Below are 24,714 nucleotides of genomic sequence, written 5' to 3'. Positions count from 1 at the left end.
TTGTGAAATTTAATGTACCATACCTTACCCCTTTACTAACCCTAAGCTACACAAAATGTATGCATAAGTTGAATTAACTATTAATATGTTATTAAGAGGATACTTCAAAGTATGCACAAAGACAGTACAGCGAGAGTATCGACCGACCGATTCGCAGGGGAGGTCGATGTGTACACCACACATCGTCCTCCGCTGCGAGTCGGTCGGTTGATACTGTCTGTGGTATCCTCGTAATAACCTTATTATTATACATCTTTGCCTTCCAAGGATACATCATGGGAATGCCGAAATCCAAAATGTTTAGAACAGAATCAGCAAACTCTTTTGTGTGGAGTCAAGTCAAACCCTAGTGGCAGCCATGTTTGTTTTTTATTAGTAGAGGACGCTAACGTGCGTAATCATTCTATATATTTCCTTATATGGTAGAATGAAAATACCCTGTAAAATACCGCAAAATACGGCATGCTGTAACTTATTGCGTTACGGTGACTGATGTATAATAATATAAATTATGAAAAATAGTGTTGTCACTTGGTAGGTTTGTAGTTGTTATAAGACACACACACAAAATAAATCTGATGTAAACACAATGTAACTTAGACATTTTGTTTTATTCTGAATTTCAAATCAATATAATTTGTAAACTTGGAAATTTCCTCTCATAACATTTTTCAAATTGATTTCTCTTTAATCGGCATGCTGCTAAATTTCTTTCTTTGAAAGAGGAGTCTGATCTATGGTAAGGTACAATCCCACAATGCAATGTAAGACCTCTGTTCCAAAAAAAATGTCTGTAGTCGTGTCTATGGTAAGGTGTCACAATGCATTGTGGAAGAAAAGACCTGTGGTCCAAAGATATGTTTAAGGTATAAAAATAAAGACTTTTTAAAAGGTCAGTTCCAGAACCAAAATGTCATTTAGTGGTTTAAACACTTTTAAATTAGCAAAATATTCTACCGAAGTCCTGAGGTGCCACCAGTGTCTCTGATGCATTATTATACTAACTTTGCATCACAAGTTGTGATATACACAGATAGAAAGTGCAAAAATTTCATTAGTTTTTTTGTGAGGCTTTTCAAGATTTTAGAAAGAATACAAGCAAAGCAAAGCACACCATATATGAAACCAGTACGCCCTCTAACAAGATTGATTTGTAGGGATCTTAGGTCAAAATGGAACCCCCCAAATTCTAGTTTGGGGAGCTTGTTGACTGCTGGGAAAAAGAGGTCTCAAAAAAAAATCTATTAAGATTGTATGTGGCTGGAGGTTTATACTGAACTGTTGTGACACCTGATTTTGTTTGTTTTTTTATTCTTATTTTGTTTGTAAAATGTGACTTTTTCAGGAAATATTTGTCAATTCATGAATTTTGTGTTATGCATCAATGACGCTACAGGGAATAAGCATAACAAGTTGCATCACTAGAAATCTGTGCACATCAATGATATATCATATCAATGGGAGGGCACACTTTATGGGGCGGAATTGAGCTTATTACTGTAACACACATGATACAAAACATTAGAGTTACCATGGTTGTCAGGACGGATATACTATAGAAAATATCAAATATGCACTTTAACACCAAAAAAACAAATGGGTGGTGTGGGTCATGATTACAGGCGAGTTGCAGATATTAAGATGTCAAATAAAAATTTAACCCGCAAAGAAATATCAAATTGTTCGGATCATAAAGATGCAGTTGCATGTATATAGCTGCTGTTGAAAATTCTTCTATTGGAATGTTGCTGTTTAGTTTCTGAAACAATATGTTGGTAACAGAAAAGCTTTGTGTTTTAGTAATGTACACGTAATACAGTGAAGGGCAGAAAGCTGGGGTCATTAAAAACATTTCATAAATATCGGTATACATTTTTATAAATTGAAATGGACGTTAGAATTCAAATTGACCAATCTAGAAATATTGTGACATCTTTGGTTTTAATTAATGAGTTAGTTCAACATTACCCAATTAGCAAGTCAATCACTATTGATGATCAGTATTTACAAAGTTTTATAAATATGTTTTTAAACAAAGCCCCAGCTTTCTGCCCTTCACTGTATTAGCAAAACTGTACAATTTATATTTACAATGATTTGGCAAAAAATACCATGAATAGTAAATTTACAACATCTATCAATAATATTATACAAACTTTTGCAAAAAACACAAAAACAAGTGAAATTAATATTATACACAATCCATGTACATAGCAAACAGACTCAGCTCATATCATATAAATATTTAAGTATGGCAATACAAATATTTATACGTAATTTTTTACAAAGTTTATTCTTTCAACTACAAAATTTCAATTAAAAAAAAACTTGCACTTTTAAAAAAATGAAGCTGTATAATATTATATTATGTCTTATTTGTTTAAAACCTGTTTGTTTTAGATCTGTTTGTGTGGTCCGATAAATAAATTATAAAGTTATAAGTTCCAAAACATTAAAATTAAAAACATTATTTTCTGTTTATTTAATAAGTTCCTGTCATCAGCCAATGTCCTTTAAGATGTTGTACATTTCCATCACCATGGAAACGTGTACTTTGTCTTAGTTGGTTGTGCTGTAATTTTTATATTTATTTATAACGATATTGTTATGTGAGCTTTATTTAAAATGTTGTGTTCATTCTCAACATTTCAAAGTCGATAAAATATCTCTGCTAGTTTTCCAATTGAATGTGTTAGGATTTTCATAATCCACTCACAAACCAGTCACTCAAAAACATTGTCATGTCAACCCATTAGTCAATCAAAAACACCGTTGTTTACTGCACCTCGATACAAATTTTAAGTAATATAGCATTCTTGAATAAAAAAACGAAAGTACTTTCAAGCATTGCTTATGAGGGCACTTGACACTTCTTGAGTTGCTTGTCTATTTGACATCAGGATCCGAATAACCACATCCAATCCAATTGCAGGGATATCGAAAATTCTGTTTTTCCAGTGTCACACTCCATTTCGACTGACATCACGGCGTATCTTTAATCTTCATCGTAAATGTGAAGTCCTAAGAATACGGTTTAGTGTTCACAGCGCATTTACTAACTCTGACAACATATGAGAATAGTTTTGTTCCACGGTCAAAGATGGTAACGTGAGACTCTTGTCTCCTTCTCTGAGAGAAACCATCGATAATTGATGTGTTGCTACACTGCTGTGTTTCATGTTCTCCAACGACAACATTGGCAGAAGTCCCTCTGTGATATTTTCAATCATGTATGGGTCCTCTCCTTGTAAAGGCCCTTTGTTCTCAACTGTTTGTACTCGTTTCGGTCTGTAAACAACAACAACAACCAAAATCAACTTAATCTAAAATTACCTTAGAAACATGCGCGCTCTGGTGTAAAAATAGGTGATTTCGCTACGTAAACATTAGATAGCTCATCAGAATGCCACGAACCAGGGAAAACCAGGGAATAAATTTCGTGAGCTAGAAATCAATCTTCATTCTCGTAATGAAACGAACTGATGGCGCTATACCTTGAAATTTGCCTCATCATTATAAACCAATACCACACTTGATTGGCCTGAGCTGACCTTTGACCTAATAAGGACAAGGTACTACCCAATCAGGAAGTAATATTGAAATATCAATCAAAACAAATGTTTTTAATTTTGTTGAATTATCATATTTTTTAAGTTAAGATCAAAATTAGAAATTATTCGCAGACACAGAAGTTAGTGATTCGGCAGAGATCTATTTTTAATAAGACAACAAAACATAGGATTGGCAGATGAAAAGGCACACCCAAGTTCGTTAAATAACATGCAATATCTGATTGATCAAAATATCTAGGAAAGCCCACCTAAGTTTGTCAACAAAAACACAACTGAGATGTCACCCATATAGTACTGCTATGTTTCAATATTATGACTTTAAACTGTTAAAGGTTGTCATGGTAACTTACCGTCCTCTTTTAATAATCTTCTTTTTTTTCTCATTTTCGATTCCATCAAATAATGTCACTAATAAATCTGTTTCAGCCGTTGACGCTGTAAAAATGCGAGGAGGTGGCCTTGGACATAATGGTGGCCTAATCCTTAATTTCTCTTTAGTTTCTTTCTCCTTTGAATCTTTTATCTCTCGCTCTTTTGTATCCTTCATCTCCCGTTCCTTCGCATCTTTTATTTCTCGCTCTTTCGCATCTTTTATCTCCCGTTCTTTTGCATCTTTAATTTCTTTTGCTTCTTTTAAATCTTTTGCTTCCTTAATTTCCTTCTCTTTCGTTTCTCGTAGTTTTTCTTCTTTCTCTTCTTTAGTTTCATCCGGCGGTGTTACTGGTCGAACATCTAACAAACAAGAACATTGATTCAATTAGGAGGACGTCTTTGAATCAGAATAAACATACATTACAACCGACAGAGAGGAGTCAGCACTTGAGAGTTATCAAGTCATTATACACTCCAATTATGGTGCTGGATGATTAACTAAATACTAAGAGCTTTTAGCGGTAATGCGACAAAATCAAATTACACACACATATATATATATATATAGTCCTATGGAGAAAGAAAACAGATTATTTGAAAGAGCATGATATAGATCTTATACACATGGAGATTAGGAAACTAAATCTCTGCTTCAATACTGATGCCTTTGTTTGAGATTTAATCTTTTGAATGCCAATGTCAACTTTTAACAAATAAACATCAAAATAAACTAGTTGTTCCAGATTTGTCCAAAAATTCTGTATACGCAATGGAAAATTACAATTATTTAGGAAATTAAACATAATAAAACTTCACAAGTTTGATGACAGAGACTCAAACTGAAATCAAAGGTCACCTGGTCTGTGAATACACATTGCATTGCATTGCCACAGCAAATGAAGATAATGCTGTCTCTAAATGTAAATATTTTAAATTTGCCATCAGCAATGAAGATTGGTGAAAATTGTGTTAACACAGATAAAGACAATGTAGTGTCCTAGCCAGGTAACATATTTGACTGGTACAGGTGGTCAGATCTTACTGTGATTACAGTAAATTAGTTAGCACCCTAGGTACGACATCCTACTGCACTGAACTCCTTAAGCTGAGTTAAAATCAGCATGGCGTCTATATTGCTGAACTACCTTAGCTTAAATTAAATTTATATGGATTTGACACTTGAGGTGGCTGATAAGCAGTGTCAAAAACGTGCACAAAATGATCATTCTGTGCACGTTTTTGACACGGATTAAAAACCAGTTGTAAGGAGATATTTTCATATGTCATATTTCATCGAACTCCCTAAGCTGAAGTAAAATCAGTATGGCTTCCATATTGCACTGCACTCCCTAAGCTGAGGTTAAATCAGTATGGTATTCATATTTCAATGAGCCCCCTAAGCTGTAGTGAAATCATAGATCTGAAGATAGATCAATAAAATTTTACAAAACCTTTTGGAACTGCTTTTTTTTTTATTTCAATTGATTTTCTGATAAAAATATCACCAATGCTTTATATTGGGATTACGGAACTATTATGTGAAATATTGAATGGTATAAATATCTGTGGAATATTTACTAATTGCTCACATTTTAGAAGTTTTCAGATGGTTCAAATGTTGATGATTATTTTGTCTTCCCATTTCATTTTGAATTTCAACAATCAAATATTTCACATAATAGTCCCAAGACCCCAATACAGCTATAGGAATAATCTCAGAGTGCATATTCAGACAATCAAATATTTCACATAATAGTCCCAAGACCCCAATACAGCTATAGGAATAATCTCAGAGTGCATATTCAGACCATCAAATATTTCACATAATAGTCCCAAGACCCCAATACAGCTATAGGAATAATCTCAGAGTGCATATTCAGACAATCAAATATTTCACATAATAGTCCCAAGACCCCAATACAGCTATAGGAATAATCTCAGAGTTCATATTCAGACAATCAAATATTTCACATAATAGTCCCAAGACCCCAATACAGCTATAGGAATAATCTCAGAGTGCATATTCAGACCATCAAATATTTCACATAATAGTCCCAAGACCCCAATACAGCTATAGGAATAATCTCAGAGTTCATATTCAAACCATCAAATATTTCACATAATAGTCCCAAGACCCCAATACAGCTATAGGAATAATCTCAGAGTTCATATTCAAACCATCAAATATTTCACATAATAGTCCCAAGACCCCAATACAGCTATAGGAATAATCTCAGAGTTCATATTCAAACCATCAAATATTTCACATAATAGTCCCAAGAACCCAATACAGCTATAGGAATAATCTCAGAGTGCATATTCAGACCATCAAATATTTCATATAATAGTCCCAAGAACCCAATACAGCTATAGGAATAATCTCAGAGTTCATATTCAGACAATCAAATATTTCACATAATAGTCCCAAGACCCCAATACAGCTATAGGAATAATCTCAGAGTGCATATTCAGACAATCAAATATTTCACATAATAGTCCCAAGACCCCAATACAGCTATAGGAATAATCTCAGAGTGCATATTCAGACAATCAAATATTTCACATAATAGTCCCAAGACCCCAATACAGCTATAGGAATAATCTCAGAGTGCATATTCAGACAATCAAATATTTCACATAATAGTCCCAAGACCCCAATACAGCTATAGGAATAATCTCAGAGTTCATATTCAGACAATCAAATATTTCACATAATAGTCCCAAGACCCCAATACAGCTATAGGAATAATCTCAGAGTGCATATTCAGACAATCAAATATTTCACATAATAGTCCCAAGACCCCAATACAGCTATAAGAATAACCCTAGAGTACATATTCAGACCATCAAATATTTCACATAATAGTCTCAAGACCCTAATACAGCTATAGGAATAATCTCAGAGTGCATATTCAGACAATCAAATATTTCACATAATAGTCCCAAGACCCCAATACAGCTATAGGAATAATCTCAGAGTTCATATTCAGACAATCAAATATTTCACATAATAGTCCCAAGACCCCAATACAGCTATAGGAATAATCTCAGAGTGCATATTCAGACAATCAAATATTTCACATAATAGTCCCAAGACCCCAATACAGCTACAGGAATAATCTCAGAGTGCATATTCAGACAATCAAATATTTCACATAATAGTCCCAAGACCCCAATACAGCTATAGGAATAATCTCAGAGTTCATATTCAAACCATCAAATATTTCACATAATAGTCCCAAGACCCCAATACAGCTATAAGAATAACCCTAGAGTACATATTCAGACCATCAAATATTTCACATAATAGTCTCAAGACCCTAATACAGCTATAGGAATAATCTCAGAGTGCATATTCAGACAATCAAATATTTCACATAATAGTCCCAAGACCCCAATACAGCTATAGGAATAATCTCAGAGTTCATATTCAGACAATCAAATATTTCACATAATAGTCCCAAGACCCCAATACAGCTATTGGAATAATCTCAGAGTGCATATTCAGACAATCAAATATTTCACATAATAGTCCCAAGACCCCAATACAGCTACAGGAATAATCTCAGAGTGCATATTCAGACAATCAAATATTTCACATAATAGTCCCAAGACCCCAATACAGCTATAGGAATAATCTCAGAGTTCATATTCAGACAATCAAATATTTCACATAATAGTCCCAAGACCCCAATACAGCTATAAGAATAATCTCAGAGTGCATATTCAGACAATCAAATATTTCACATAATAGTCCCAATACAGCTATAGGAATAATCTCAGAGTGCATATTTAGACAATCAAATATTTCACATAATAGTCCCAAGACCCCAATACAGCTATAGGAATAATCTCAGAGTGCACATTCAGACAATCAAATATTTCACATAATAGTCCCAATACAGCTATAGGAATAATCTCAGAGTGCATATTTAGACAATCAAATATTTCACATAATAGTCCCAAGACCCCAATACAGCTATAGGAATAATCTCAGAGTGCATATTCAGACAATCAAATATTTCACATAATAGTCCCAATACAGCTATAGGAATAATCTCAGAGTGCATATTTAGACAATCAAATATTTCACATAATAGTCCCAAGACCCCAATACAGCTATAGGAATAATCTCAGAGTGCACATTCAGACAATCAAATATTTCACATAATAGTCCCAATACAGCTATAGGAATAATCTCAGAGTGCATATTTAGACAATCAAATATTTCACATAATAGTCCCAAGACCCCAATACAGCTATAGGAATAATCTCAGAGTGCATATTCAGACAATCAAATATTTCACATAATAGTCCCAATACAGCTATAGGAATAATCTCAGAGTGCATATTCACACCATCAAATATTTCACATAATAGTCCCAAGAACCCAATACAGCTATAGCAATAATCTCAGAGTTCATATTCAGATAATCAAATATTTCACATAATAGTCCCAAGACCCCAATACAGCTATAGGAATAATCTCAGAGTTCATATTCAGACAATCAAATATTTCACATAATAGTCCCAAGAACCCAATACAGCTACAGGAATAATCTCAGAGTGCATATTCACACCATCAAATATTTCACATAATAGTCCCAAGACCCCAATACAGCTACAGGAATAATCTCAGAGTGCATATTCAGACAATCAAATATTTCACATAATAGTCTCAATACAGCTATAGGAATAATCTCAGAGTTCATATTCAGACAATCAAATATTTCACATAATAGTCCCAAGACCCCAATACAGCTATAGGAATAATCTCAGAGTTCATATTCAGACAATCAAATATTTCACATAATAGTCCCAAGACCCCAATACAGCTATAGGAATAATCTCAGAGTGCATATTCAGACCATCAAATATTTCACATAATAGTCCCAAGACCCCAATACAGCTATAGGAATAATCTCAGAGTGCATATTCAGACAATCAAATATTTCACATAATAGTCCCAAGACCCCAATACAGCTATAGGAATAATCTCAGAGTTCATATTCAGACAATCAAATATTTCACATAATAGTCCCAAGACCCCAATACAGCTATAGGAATGATCTCAGAGTGTATATTCAGACAATCAAATATTTCACATAATAGTCCCAAGACCCCAATACAGCTATAGGAATAATCTCAGAGTGCATATTCAGACAATCAAATATTTCACATAATAGTCCCAAGACCCCAATACAGCTATAGGAATAATCTCAGAGTGCATATTCAGACAATCAAATATTTCACATAATAGTCCCAAGACCCCAATACAGCTATAGGAATAATCTCAGAGTGCATATTCAGACAATCAAATATTTCACATAATAGTCCCAAGACCCCAATACAGCTATAGGAATAATCTCAGAGTTCATATTCAGACAATCAAATATTTCACATAATAGTCCCAATACAGCTATAGGAATAATCTCAGAGTGCATATTCAGACAATCAAATATTTCACATAATAGTCCCAAGACCCCAATACAGCTATAGGAATAATCTCAGAGTGCATATTCAGACAATCAAATATTTCACATAATAGTCCCAAGACCCCAATACAGCTATAGGAATAATCTCAGAGTGCATATTCAGACAATCAAATATTTCACATAATAGTCCCAAGACCCCAATACAGCTATAGGAATAATCTCAGAGTTCATATTCAGACAATCAAATATTTCTCATAATAGTCCCAAGACCCCAATACAGCTATAGGAATAATCTCAGAGTGCATATTCAGACAATCAAATATTTCTCATAATAGTCCCAAGACCCCAATACAGCTATAGGAATAATCTCAGAGTTCATATTCAGACAATCAAATATTTCACATAATAGTCCCAAGACCACAATACAGCTATAGGAATAATCTCAGAGTGCATATTCAGACAATCAAATATTTCACATAATAGTCCCAAGACCCCAATACAGCTATAGGAATAATCTCAGAGTGCATATTCAGACAATCAAATATTTCACATAATAGTCCCAAGACCCCAATACAGCTATAGGAATAATCTCAGAGTGCATATTCAGACCATCAAATATTTCACATAATAGTTCCAAGACCCCAATACAGCTATAGGAATAATCTCAGAGTTCATATTCAGACAATCAAATATTTCACATAATAGTCCCAAGAACCCAATACAGCTATAGGAATAATCTCAGAGTTCATATTCAAACCATCAAATATTTCACATAATAGTTCCAAGACCCCAATACAGCTATAGGAATAATCTCAGAGTGCATATTCAGACCATCAAATATTTCACATAATAGTCCCAAGACCCCAATACAGCTATAGGAATAATCTCAGAGTGCATATTCAAACCATCAAATATTTCACATAATAGTCCCAAGACCCCAATACAGCTATAGGAATAATCTCAGAGTGCATATTCAGACAATCAAATATTTCACATAATAGTCCCAAGACCCCAATACAGCTATAGGAATAATCTCAGAGTGCATATTCAGACCATCAAATATTTCACATAATAGTTCCAAGACCCCCAATACAGCTATAGGAATAATCTCAGAGTGCATATTCAGACAATCAAATATTTCACATAATAGTCCCAAGACCCCAATACAGCTATAGGAATAATCTCAGAGTTCATATTCAGACAATCAAATATTTCACATAATAGTCCCAAGACCCCAATACAGCTATAGGAATAATCTCAGAGTGCATATTCAGACCATCAAATATTTCACATAATAGTTCCAAGACCCCCAATACAGCTATAGGAATAATCTCAGAGTGCATATTCAGACAATCAAATATTTCACATAATAGTCCCAAGACCCCAATACAGCTATAGGAATAATCTCAGAGTTCATATTCAGACAATCAAATATTTCACATAATAGTCCCAAGACCCCAATACAGCTATAGGAATAATCTCAGAGTGCATATTCAGACAATCAAATATTTCACATAATAGTCCCAAGATCCCAATACAGCTATAGGAATAATCTCAGAGTGCATATTCAGACAATCAAATATTTCACATAATAGTCCCAAGACCCCAATACAGCTATAGGAATAATCTCAGAGTGCATATTCAAACCATCAAATATTTCACATAATAGTCCCAAGACCCCAATACAGCTATAGGAATAATCTCAGAGTACATATTCAGACCATCAAATATTTCACATAATAGTCCCAAGAACCCAATACAGCTATAGGAATAATCTCAGAGTGCATATTCAAACCATCAAATATTTCACATAATAGTCCCAAGACCCCAATACAGCTATAGGAATAATCTCAGAGTGCATATTCAAACCATCAAATATTTCACATAATAGTCCCAAGACCCCAATACAGCTATAGGAATAATCTCAGAGTGCATATTCAAACCATCAAATATTTCACATAATAGTCCCAAGACCCCAATACAGCTATAGGAATAATCTCAGAGTGCATATTCAAACCATCAAATATTTCACATAATAGTCCCAAGACCCCAATACAGCTATAGGAATAATCTCAGAGTGCATATTCAGACAATCAAATATTTCACATAATAGTCCCAAGACCCCAATACAGCTATAGGAATAATCTCAGAGTGCATATTCAGACCATCAAATATTTCACATAATAGACCCAAGAGACCATTCCATAATATAACTTCAATACATCTCTGTGGGCCTTTTTGATCAATTAGAAACAATTTTGTTTAAACAATCATAACTATTTTCCAAAATACAATTATTCAAAATAAAAAAAAAAGTGACATTGTTCCTATTAAATTGATTTCACTTTACCAGATGTGGGGAAATGAATGTATTGTCAATGTGCAACCATATTTGGCTTTGTGCAAAAAGCGAGTGTTTTATCTCAGGAAAAAATTTACACAATTGACCAGCCGTAAAAAAAAAAGAATAATGAGTGATTTTAATGTGTTTTCTGCAAGATCGCAGGATTGGAACATTACAGTGTGTTGTCATAGCAACCTACCTGTCACATCTTCTCCTGTTTCCTGTTTGTAGAGGGGTGGTAATATTTTAAACATGTTCGCAGGTGATGCAGTGTTGACAGCATTAGGCTGCTGCCAGAAAGACTGCGGTAATGCACGTAATTTCATGGGGAGTGGTTCTGGAAAAAAACAAGAGGAAATTAATGGCTTGAAACCATAGAAATCATTCTCTCTGCAAAAAAAAAGATGCAGTCAGTGTTTAAAATTTATTTTTTTCAATTGTAATTTTTGTTGTTTTTGAACATAATAATCATAATTTTTAAAAATCTGGACAAAAGCTATTATGCTAGGAAATCAATCCGCCTCTTGAAAGGTACGCCCGTTGAGAACAACAGCGAAAGGGTTAAAAATAGCATCTGTTCATGTTGTAATTTGTTTAGTGGGAGTCTGCTCATTGACACACTAACAAAACTAGGCAGAGAATTGATTAATAGTCACAATTTTGGTTCAATTCTCATTTTCTTTTCTCATCTGTAGAAAAATTATTGATCAAAAAAGCTTACCGGTATTATCTTCTTTAGATCTATTTTGACTTTTAGAAAAATAAACATCTATTATATTTCGAGGAAACAAAATTTAGAAAATTTATATATACAAGAATGTGAGCTAGAAAAATATCACAACAAACGTTAAAATTCTACAAAAAATTATGTAAAAAAATGCTTAACATAAAAAATAATTGTTTCTTTCCAATCTCCTAGGTTAGTGCCCCTGCTTAATGTGTGAAAGACAACAAGCAGCTGTGCCATTGATAAGCTTGTTTGTATGTTTCTATGGCGATGAAAATAACAGCATTATCCGTTACTATGGTAATACTACGACAATTCACAAAACAGTTTGATACCATTTGTTCTACCGTAAATGTTAAGTGGAGAAATGTTCATAATCTAAATGATTTCATTAGTCACGTATATAAATCATGGCTTTACTTCAGTAATTTAAAAATACATGTTTTTGAATGTTCAACAACAACCTTTTTTCACCTTGTTCACACCTTTTCTATGGGAATGTTGTTTTCACATATTTTGATGACCTCAGACCAAGTAATTAGCTGTCATCATTAATTAGAATTTAATTCATTTGACACATCTTACAATTTTTCCAAACACATTTTGCGGCAATATTTTGTAAATTTTTATACGTATATTTTGATAATTAATGTTTTTTTCTTTGTTAATGAATGAACATACATGTAATTTATCATTAGCTTCATTGAACAAAAAAAATATGTAGAAAATATATTGTGTTTTTGTTTGGGAAAGGAGATGAAATTGACTTTGGTTATTATCGTGACCACAACCCCCATTGTGTTGATTTTTATAAATATTTATTCAACTAGCCAATCAGTGAGTGAAGCTCGCAATGACACCATTTGAAAAGGTTCATATGTTCTTTCATTGATCAACCAATAGAAACCTCTTATTTCAGTTTTAATTATGAATTTTATAAATATTTATATATATCTATATATTATAATATTTATAAAAATCAACAAAGTGAGTTTGTGGTTGTGGTACAATGACTAAATAATCAGGGCTGTTCCCAGAGGCATCTGGGCAATTGTCTCCATGTCTTAGAAGATTGCCTTAATCGATGCAACAAATGAAGATTTTGTATATGCCAAATCACTCAAAATAGGTGCCCTCTCTTTATAGTTTAATCATTATGTGTTTCTGTCTACCTTCAATTCTAGACAAGGTTAGGTTTATGATTTCTTACAAATTGACAAACATTTGAACTTAATAATGAAGATAAATTTTCTTTAGGATTCAATTTTTATTTGAAAATTATGAAAACGAATGAAAAATTAAAATATATTGATATAAAAAAAAATCAATTCCATCATTTTTGAAGTTCATCTATCTCTGTATCATTTATGATCAATTCACCATTGCTTAGCAACAGAGGAGGAATAAATCTGTCGCATCTTCTGTTGCTAAGCGGCAAGACAGGACATCATAATTCATCATTGTGCAACAAGACAAAATGATGAAGATACCGAGCATCTTGAAAAATGATCATTATAGAAATGCAACTTCCAACTGACAAATCTTTAACTCATGGATGAATAGTTTACTGACGCGCATAAGAATTAGGAGACATATTTCATGCTGGAGTTCTTTTAAGCCAAATGAGTCTGACTTTAGATCCCTTTTGTTCATTTATATAGGGCATCTCTATGTTTTGCTTATCCAACTGTATGAGCATCTTCACTCCAAGTCATGCGTCTGCATACATTATAGGTATATTAAAAGTAACGCTTCACTGATAACAGCGAACACATAAAGCTACGTTGTACGCACACATTCATGTTTTTGACACCATATTTGGATTTACATTGTATTTTTTACTTGGATACAAATCAATTTTCTTGAACGAAGAAACCATAGTAAAATTCTCGATCACTCTTCCAAAACAAGGAATGTGATACATATAATACTCCAGTTAAAATTGCAGTGTCTTAGATTACCCACGTAGAATGACTATATGAAAAACAGGTCTTCTCGACCCCCCTGAGAAAATATGCCAAAGCCCTGGAAGAAACAAGACAGAGTTGAGAAAGTGATTGATGCACATCAGAGATTTGCAAACGAAGTCATAACAAAACTTATAATTACATGAAGATAAATTAACTGAGATTTCATTGTGATTAGGTGTGAACAGAAGAAAAGTGATGTTTTGTTATTATATGACATTGTCACCTTTCAATGTCTTGGGTCTTTTAACAAATCACCGGTGACTGTTTACGCTGAGACGCTATTATTTAACAACCCACTGTATATAAGTTTGAACCGACCCTAGTTACTTTCTAAAGAACTATACATACTTAAACAATTGGTTACTAAGGTTATTTCTCCACATTGTGAGAAAATATGTCCCCTTTGTGATAACTTTGAGGTAAAATAAACAAAAAGAGTATTTATAGTCTATTGTGGGGCTGTATCTTGATACCTGTACATAAATAACCTTAGGGTCTGGTGACGGGGATGATGTTAATACAGTACATATACCGGTACATGTATATATACATACCAACATTTTGTAAGGTATTTTGTATATTAATTACAGTATTACCGGTACTTGTTCATACATCAGAAAAAGAAAACAAATTCTCTAAGGCGTTATACATATATCGAGTGAAACTCCAAAATTCCCATGATGTATATTTTTATTATTAAATCTATTATTATATTTTTTATCACTTTCATATTTACAATTCACATAAATAATTTAGTTACCATGCTACCACATGTTTATTTTGTGTTGTTCATTTCTTTAATGTACAGTTTTGTCTTGCGGATGTTTGAAATAAAATATCATGTATACTAACTATCCTATAGCAATATTTTCAAACCGTGGGAATTGAATGAAAGGGATTAATAAACTGAGTCTAAATAACAGCTTCAAGGGTTACGACTTGGGGGTCTGTAACTATCATCTTCCATTTATGAAACCACGACAAATCATGAACCGTTCTTAGGGTCAGAAATGATCCATTAATTGATTGTACAGGTAGATATTTTATTTAGGCAATTATGCTAATTAAGTAATTGTGTATGTTCCTTTATTCTCAAACTCAGTGATCCATTTCTTTGCATAGAGTACATGGTATGACAGCTTGGAATGAGATGTATAGTTCAAAGTTCACAGATGTAACGCTCACAAGTTCTTGCTTTAGGTCCTTGGTTACAGCATTGTTTACATGGATACGCAGCTGATATGCACGCCTTGATGATAAAATGTTACTTTAGGTTATTATTAAGTGTTGATAGCCTACTTTATATTGATTGAAATCCACTCCAGTCGTGACAAGTTTATCTTTTCCAACTTTGCTTTGTTAGCTTTTTTTTTATTTTAGATTTGTTTTAGTCTTGTAGTGATGTCTTTTGCTTTTTTTGGACATTACCTTTATACTTTTGTTTGTGTATGTTTCAAATAAAAATATCTTTTTAGTCTCTCATAACATATATCATATCATATCATATCATATCATATCATATATCATATCATATCATATCATATCATATCATATCATATCATATCATATCATATCATACTGACATTGCCCTTGATATACAAATTAAATGCAATGAGACAACTGGTCATCGTTTTATTATGTCCATACAGTGCAGGTTTTACCAAAACTCTGTCAAATGGAAACTAACTCAATCATAATAGTACAATTTTCATCAAATTGACTTTCAGAGTGGTCAATTTTCTTGCTAAAATGTTGGTGCAAAATTTTTCCCAGTCATTACCGGGTACTTTTCTTTAAAAATTTTTTGTTAATTTTGGTTCAAAAGGAAATAACTTCTCATTATTGACAGGTATTACTCTAAAATGTTAAAAAAAATCTGGAAAAATTATGCAAGTTTTTATTTTGTGAAAAGTAAGACTTTGGAGTTGAATGAGCTCAGTATTCAGTTCATTTATTTTACTGACATTGAATAACAAACTAAACATATAACCCGACAAAAGATTTACTGATATTCCCATTCTATTGATTTTTTTTCACCAAAGAGTGGATATCTACCCAATGTTTATAATTGTAAACAAAGAACAAGGAAGTGTTGTTGAGTGACATCATCAAGTTACATATAGCAATGAGCAATACAACAGTGGTGCATGGTTTGACGTTATTACTATAAATAACCATGCAGATATTAAATAAGGAAAACAGCAGTTTCCTTTAAACAACACAAATCGTGCCACTTTTATGTGGTTTTCTTTGTTAATTTTGAAACCAATATACTGTAGAATACTTTATTTTCGCTTGGAATTGATTTTCGCTATTTTCGCTGTAGGAATGATTCAGTGAAATTAAAATCCAGCGAATATACCTGTTTCCCTATATTTTACATTCAAATCAGTGAAAATACAAAACGCCAAAAAAGACTATTCAGTGAAAATTAATTCCAGCTACATTTTACAGTACATAATTTCCCAATGTCTACAAGTCTTGAGCACAATTTTTCAGTGTAAAAATATCGAAAAAATTATGTTTATTTGTGAAAAATGAGAAAAGCTGACGTTAGTGTTTTGATGATTTAGACCAAAATTATGAAATTCCCTGAAGTATTGCAAAACCATGTTGTTTACTGGCATTTAATTTTACTATGTTTTGAGCAATTTCACTGAATGGAAATAGGAAAATTAAAAAAACTATTGCTTAATTAATGCATATACAGTATGATACTAAATGAGGTGGCAGTTTTTTGTATGTTTGGGTTGTTAATGAGAACAAGTGGAGAGAGTGTGTACGAGTCCGAGGTGACATCTTTTGACAAGCACACCATTAATTATAGGGAATTATTCTGCATGCAATATGGCACAGGCGGAGGAGGGAGGGGGGGGGGGGTTATTGTTATTACATGCCATCAATTTGTGTGGGGTTTTAATCCTCAATTAATTTGAACTTGTTTTAAATCCTAAATCCGAGTATATGGTAGAGCACTCAACAGCTGAGACGATGCACTAAGCTGTTAATGTTAAAATGACGTGAAGTGAACACATTATTTATGCGCTTCATTTCAGGAAAGGCACAAATGGCTTTTATGGAAAGTTTTATTAAATATTTATAAAGAATTTACCCTAGAAGGTACTTTCATTGGCTATGGAAGCATTTCAGAACCACACACATTACCCTTGAGTTTTAAGTCTATTATTCAAATGAAGCCGCCTTCACCCACAGTAACAACGGTGTCTAAAAGTTCCACAAAAACATGAAAAACAGTGATTCATTGAATTGTATTTTTTATTTTTCGGAAAGAATGTTCAGGGAAGGCATAGATAAAAATACGAGTCGATTTGACAGCGAGACCATTTACTTTTGCCGATGAAATGCGTTACAAAATCGTTTAGATTCAAATTTGACGGCACTGTAAGCTCCAATTCACTTGCCTTGCATGCCAAAAATATTCTATCCTCAGGAGTGAAAACCACGACACATAATGCTCGACGTTGCTAAGACGCGCACCACTGTACCATGTACTTTTATGGCTTCTGTGCAAGCTGCTGTGGAACGCCGGTCGAAGAGCCGGTGACAACAGCTAAAGATGAGAAAACAGTACAAACTCAACTTTGAAGTAATTATGAACAACCAAATTTAAGTCCAGTTTTCTGAGAGATTTTGTCCCTTGTTTTTATTGGTGACGGTTCTCAGGCAGTAAGAATGGCTGGACGGTTTTCCCTCAAAAATATTGGCGGTATTTCAGTTTGTTTGTTATTATTTTTACAGTACTACTACGTCTCATTTCCTTTAAAACTTGTTTAAATGCAAAATCAATTTTGACTTTTGTCACCTCACACACCAAATGTCAATTTTGAAGGCAATGGGAAATTTAGTCTAACCAGTCAAAAAATATGAAAAATGTAGCCAAAACACGCTAAATTTACCGGTACTTGGGATCAACACTTGGTAATACCATAATTTTGTCCCATTTCTTGGTGTCCAAATATGGGCAATGGTAATAAGTTTCAACATACCACATACAAACACTTGTGACACGATCAGTCAGTTTATATATAGTCTTGTATCTTCTTACATTCCCCATCAGGGATCAATCATGATACAGCCTCAGTGCTTGTACTAATTTAAAATAATATAGTCTCCACATTTATTTTTATTTCCACTTTCTTCGTACAGAAGGACCGTCCATGCCTTGCGGTATTGCTTGTTAAGCATGCACACTCACGTCACGTTGCCACGGAAATGGTTTAAAAGCTACCAATTTAAGAAGCCTTAATTGTGTATCTTTTACTGAACACGCTGCATACTTCTTTACTTGTGTTCGGAGCGAAGAATGATGTCACGTCGCATGAACAAGACCTTTATATAACTCGATAGACCTATTTTATACGCACTATTTAATATTATAAATAACAAAACTGAAATGAATGCAGAAATAGACGACTGCAATATATAACACATACTTAAATGTAGTTTTCTACAACCTTACATTTCTAAAATTAATTGTCTACAGGTGTTGATTTTTATAATAATTAATTTTATATTTCAAAACAAATAATGCTCGAATACCAAGTACCGGGTATCACCAACAATGAGAAAAAAAGTTGTATCTCATCAATATGAATAAAAAAAGATTCCTTTCTTTTTTTGTTTTACCCAAGTCAAATATACCTGACTTAAAGCAAGCTGATGAGTTACCAAGGATTTATAAGATTTTGAGAAATTGTAAGACAAACCACATATTTCTAGAAATACTTTTACATGTCAGAATGCAAGTGTTAGTGTTCATATTTTTTTAGTTTATTAATTCATTTTTAAATTTGTCATCAGTTTGAATTAAACTCACTCAATTATGTTTTTAGTATCAAACCTTTCCATGGATATCAGCGAGTGTCTCCATGGCATTCTATAATTAGTCAGAACAAGAGAAGCCACAAGTACATAAAATGGGAGTTAGGTTCATTGCATAATATCCCCATACATTGTTACTCTATTTTACCCTTAGTGTTAAATAAATTGAATATCATATTTTCAAACTTCGAAAGCATATTAGATGTCAATACGTTAACACCTGAATTTTATCACTGTTGGCCACATACTGTAGGTAATACCTTATGGTTACCATAGAAATAAACTATAATGTGTGATCAATCAAAAGGATTCTGGATTAAAAGACGTTTAGGCATAGGATGCAAGTAGCTATTTCATTTATATTAAAAAAGTATTAAGTTCTTGAAATGGCTCTCCTGGACGCAGTAATGCATGCAAATCTTTCCGAAATGGTCTATGAGTTATAGTTCAAATCTGGGGGATCTTGCTTTCTGCATGTGATGATCACTGACCTCAAATGGAATTCCCTTGTGCATCGGAAACCAACAATTTCACAAAATTCTATTATACACAAATCTATTATTACTGTAACAAAAATTGAGATTTAGCTTATAGATAATTTATTCGTGTGACTTTGCAAGTCAATGTGAGCAATCTCTGTCTGCATGTTCTAATACAAAGATCTGCACCAACATAACTGACACCGTTGTGTAAAGTTGTAAAACAGCTAATGTTATAATTTGATTATTTTAATAATAAAATTTTATAAAATTACCTTAAAAGCAAAGATAAAGATAAAGACCATCAATAAAATTGCCTTCAATGTCTGTCAAGTTTAAAACATGATATTGCATGAATTTGAAAGTGGATCTACTGTAAAGTACTTTATGTTCACTTAGAATTTATTTACGGTATTTTCACTTAAGGGATATATCAGTAAAATGAAATCTAGTAAAAAACACTTTTCTTCCTATATTTAACATCCAATTCATCAAATATCAGTGAAAATAAACTTCATACAAAATGTCTTTTCAGAGATAACTAATTCCAGCATATATAGTATTTTACAGTAATCATTTGTAATAAAATGATTTGTAACATCAGAAACTTTACGTCAAATGATTAGAAAAAACTAAGTCTTAAATCGTGCAAAGAGGATGACATCGACATTATAAGTGCTGATGTCGAGATTTGCACTCTCGCTTTACAACCAAAAGGATATTAGATTTTATAAAAAGAAACTTGAAATACAGCGACTGTTATAATAACGAACTCTACAGCTTTTACTACAGTTGGAAATTGAAATCCACGCGCTATTATGTAACATATAATGACTTGAATGTAAATGATGAAACCTCTTATGATCGCAATATATTATTAAAGGTACCGAACGAATACGAATAACCTCTGATCTTGTGTGATATAGATAACGCAATTTAAGAGTGATACTCGTATCAGATTTATTTGATTTACTGAGATTGTAGTGAGAGTGTATCAGAAAGTTCCCCTGCTCATAAAATAGGATCGTTTTTTAATAAAAACAATTTTTGATATTAACGCATTTCTTTATACAGATTTTCAGAAACCATAAAATTCTGTTGCAGTTAACATTACATTTCGGACAAAAGTCGCAGTGATTTTCAAGGAATTTTGTCCTTATGAACTCTGACAAACTATCGTCTCACAACATTGACAACAGTGAAAATAAAACGATTCACATCAGATGAAGACTGACGCATGAATCTTCAGTATTAAATGTAAAACTTTTAGTTTTCATAATTTTCCCCTCTACTTACATTTGTCAAAATCGTATTTGCTCTTTGCACTTCTAATAAAAGAATTATGGTATATCCCCAAACCTTAAAGTAGGTCACATGCAAATCTAATCATACAAATTGCAAATATTTGCATGAATTTTATTGATTTATCTCACTTTAATATATCCTGTTTTTTTTTCAAGGATCATTGTAATAATTTTTTTTCTTTCTGCAGGCAACCAAGCATAACAATCAATATGGCCGCATGGGTGATGAACATGTTGCTTAGCAACAGAATACAAATTGCATAGCAGCAGCCAGATAACTGTTACATGACCTCGTAATTTTATGATCAGCAGCAGTCTTGTACAGGATTCAGAGTTATTTTATATGAGGGGGTTGAACAATGAGATTATGTACCTTGAGATTTCTAAAGCTATTTACGATGTCTCAGTAATTTTAATTTTCATGATCTGTACAGCAGAAATGTTTTCCATGTTTTTTTAAAAAGTACACAATTATATATATACATATACTTATATTATATATAAATGCAGATTACAGTAAAAAATAAGTTACTGCTTTTATTTAAAAAAATGTCAGTCTCATACCATTTGTTTGGTAGCAGCCGCTTTATCATTATTCACATAATATCAATAATTTATTAAAACACACTAATTCTGCTAATTATTATTAAAATTATATTTTTTTTAAATTTCACAATTCTAGTACAATATTATATTTTTATATTATTAATTATAATATATATGATTTTTTTGTAATATTTGTAAAAGGAGAATATTTAATTGTCCATTCAGTACCTTTCAGTAAGTAATAGGTGTCTACAGTCTTTATCAGTTTGTTGTGTTATGTTATCTATATTAAACAGAATTTGGAATGAAAAATTAATATTTCATATGAACTCATAATCAAGTAATTTACTGTGGTTAAATTGATGAAAAAAACAAATTAAACTAACTTATTAAATTGTTGAGTTGCACAATAATTTTGTGTTTATTGCCATGCAAATAAATTGGCTAAATTAATTTCTCATGATAATGAAATATTCAGTTTGTTATTTGTGATTATTTTATATAATTGGACGAAAGACAACTGCTTTAAAAAGCTGGTTAACAGGACTCGTCTCTCTGGTGCCAAAAGGTGCAACTATCTAAATTACGCTGATATATATTTTGCCATTATATTAATTATTTTTTAAAAAGCCATCAAAAATAATGAAACAAAATAAATTGTTTGGTAATTAGATCATAATTATTATTTAGGGGCAGGCATTTTTTTTTCTGATTTGAACATCAACATCACCCGCCAAAAAAAAAAAAAAAAATGGCATCGTATTTAAGAAAAATAGAAATGATGATCTGTTAACACTATTTACATTTATTTATTTAAATGCCACCATTTCTCCATTCAAATTGATCCACATTTTTGAAATAATATGGAAAAATTTGATGGGTTAATTTTGTGGAAAGTGACAAACGATGACTTTTAGCATTAAAATTGTCAAACATGTTCCTGTCAATTATATTTTAAAGGTTTATCTATTTTACTCATTTCAGACCTCGTTATTTCCAGAATAATGTACTACAAGTATATATATTTTGTTAACAGGTTATCTTAGTAATTGATTTTTTTTGAAAATATGATAAATATATGGTTTTTAATCTGAAGGCTAAAAAATCTAGATTTTCCAATTTAAAATGGCCCCCAATGTCTAGTACAAATATGGAAGTATCACTAAATCACTGTTACCATGGAAACAACCTCTGAGATCCTGGATCTTTTTTATTTGATTTGATTTTGTCATGAAACTTGTTGTTTGGCAAAATTTATAACAAATCAAATTAGAGTGCGGTTTTATTTATCAAATTATTCACAAACCTACTTCAGAGTACTTGTACATTGGTGGACTATTTAGTCTGCTGACTGAGACTAGAAACCTCATTAATAATACATGCAATTGAATTAATAAGGGCATGTGTTACTTTTTACAATGTACATGTTTTTTTCTGTGTAAGTACATAGCTTTTATAAAAGATAGATTTTTTCTCTCACGCCAGTGCACTGATTGATTTTTCCTCCAGTTTTTTTTTTTTTTTTCTAACACTTGTCGCTTTCTTTGAAGTATTTCCAATATACAAATAAACTCTTTTATCTGTCAGCGACGGCCTAAAAATAGTAAATTCTCTAACAAATAGCTAAGCATCTTTTATTGTCTCTATATTTTTTTCCTTTTTGCATTTATCAATATTTTGGCAGAAACCATGGAAAAAATGAAACAAGTCTGTTTTGGGATTTGTTATTCAACAGAGAAAGGGAGAGATTGAAAATGATGACTGTTCAATGAAGTGGATCGGCAGGTGTTACAACCAAGTAATTTATTATGCTTTAAATTTGTTAAAAGTAGTCTTAGTCAAAACATAAGTGTACTTTCCTTGGTATACCTGAATTCTAGAAAGTATTTGCGTGTGCCCCCTCCCTGTATTTCAAGCGAAATCGAACTGTCCCTTGTGACACCAGAGCTGAGGACCACATGTTACAAATCACTCATTGGATTATGTTTAAAATATATAGTACCTTTGTTAAAATAATAACTCCATTGATATTGAAAATATTAAATATTATCTTTCATCAACATCACTTTCAACCGCCATTAACAAAATTAACTGTACCCCCAAAAAAAACCGTGGGTGACCGCGAACGCTCAAACAGCTTACCTTTTTTTGGCTTCGTTCTATGGATCGGTCCGCCGAGCGCAGCGAGTGGGTCCCTTTTCTTTTTAAACGACGTCGTTATGAGACTTTCTGTACTGATCATGTGTTTCTTTTTCTTATGTTTTGGTTGTTTAGTCCTGTGAAGTTTGTAAAACGTATGTCCGTGGTGTTTAAAACCGGCCGTTCGCACATATGTCGGCCCGCTGTTCGTACTGCTGCATGGTGACGTGGGACATGCGTCCTCCGTACTGTTGGCAACTTCGTCGTGATCGGAGCAGTCCTCGTCTGAGCTGCCGCTCAGCGCTAGAGTCGGTCCTCTTTTCCCACTCATTGCATGAAAATTCAGCTCTTCTTGTATATTGATCAGTTCACTCTCTGTGACTCACCACCCGCCCAAATTTCTAGATTACTTTTGGCGGGTTTCTTGGGTTAGCATCATTCAACGAACTTACCGACGATCGACAACTTCCATTGGATCTCCCCTTTACTTGATTTATCTAAAATAATGCAGGTTTGTATGAAGAATAGATGAATGTGAGCTTCTGTTTCTACAATGCTACCCCAGTAGCTCGGTGAGCTGTGCACATCGGCGAGCTATCGACTTGTATTATCACCAACATGCACACACACACACACACACACACACGTCGACGATCGAGGCGAGAACGTCTGCACTCCCGCTAAAACTAACCGATCATGGACGGCTATTCCCTCGTCATCTACCTTCTAATGAGCGCGAAGCCAGTATATAAACAAAAGCGCACTTCTGTGCAATGACTAATCGAAATCCGTCCCTGGGAATAGTATAAAACGTTCAGAAATAGCGTTTTTCGGCCTCAATCCACGATGATACAGAGTTGTTTTGGTGCGTTGCTCTATCAACAGTTTCTTGTAACTAAGTTCATGAGCTAATCAGCTGACCTGAATCCCGCGAGCTGATTGGATGTCCGTGATGTCACTGATCCGGCGAACATATGGGTGAAG

General features: G+C 33.0%; 1 protein-coding gene across 1 annotated transcript; it reads right to left on the bottom strand.

The window, feature by feature from the left end:
- Nucleotides 1-592: 592 nt before the first annotated feature.
- Nucleotides 593-24,714, bottom strand: LOC100370222 (uncharacterized). Its single transcript, XM_002737306.4, has 4 exons — nt 23,734-24,714; nt 11,923-12,060; nt 3,923-4,304; nt 593-3,288 (listed from the first exon to the last, which is right to left on the bottom strand). The coding sequence occupies exons 1-4, from the start codon at nt 24,059-24,061 to the stop codon at nt 3,042-3,044; spliced, it is 1,095 nt and encodes a 364-aa protein (XP_002737352.1). The 5' UTR covers nt 24,062-24,714; the 3' UTR covers nt 593-3,041.

The sequence above is a fragment of the Saccoglossus kowalevskii genome, chromosome 15 (genome assembly GCF_978046115.1).
Source record: "Saccoglossus kowalevskii chromosome 15, keSacKowa6.1, whole genome shotgun sequence".
NCBI lineage: Eukaryota > Metazoa > Hemichordata > Enteropneusta > Harrimaniidae > Saccoglossus > Saccoglossus kowalevskii.
The sequence above is the reverse complement of the archived record's forward strand: the minus strand, read 5'-3'. Positions and strand labels throughout refer to the sequence as shown.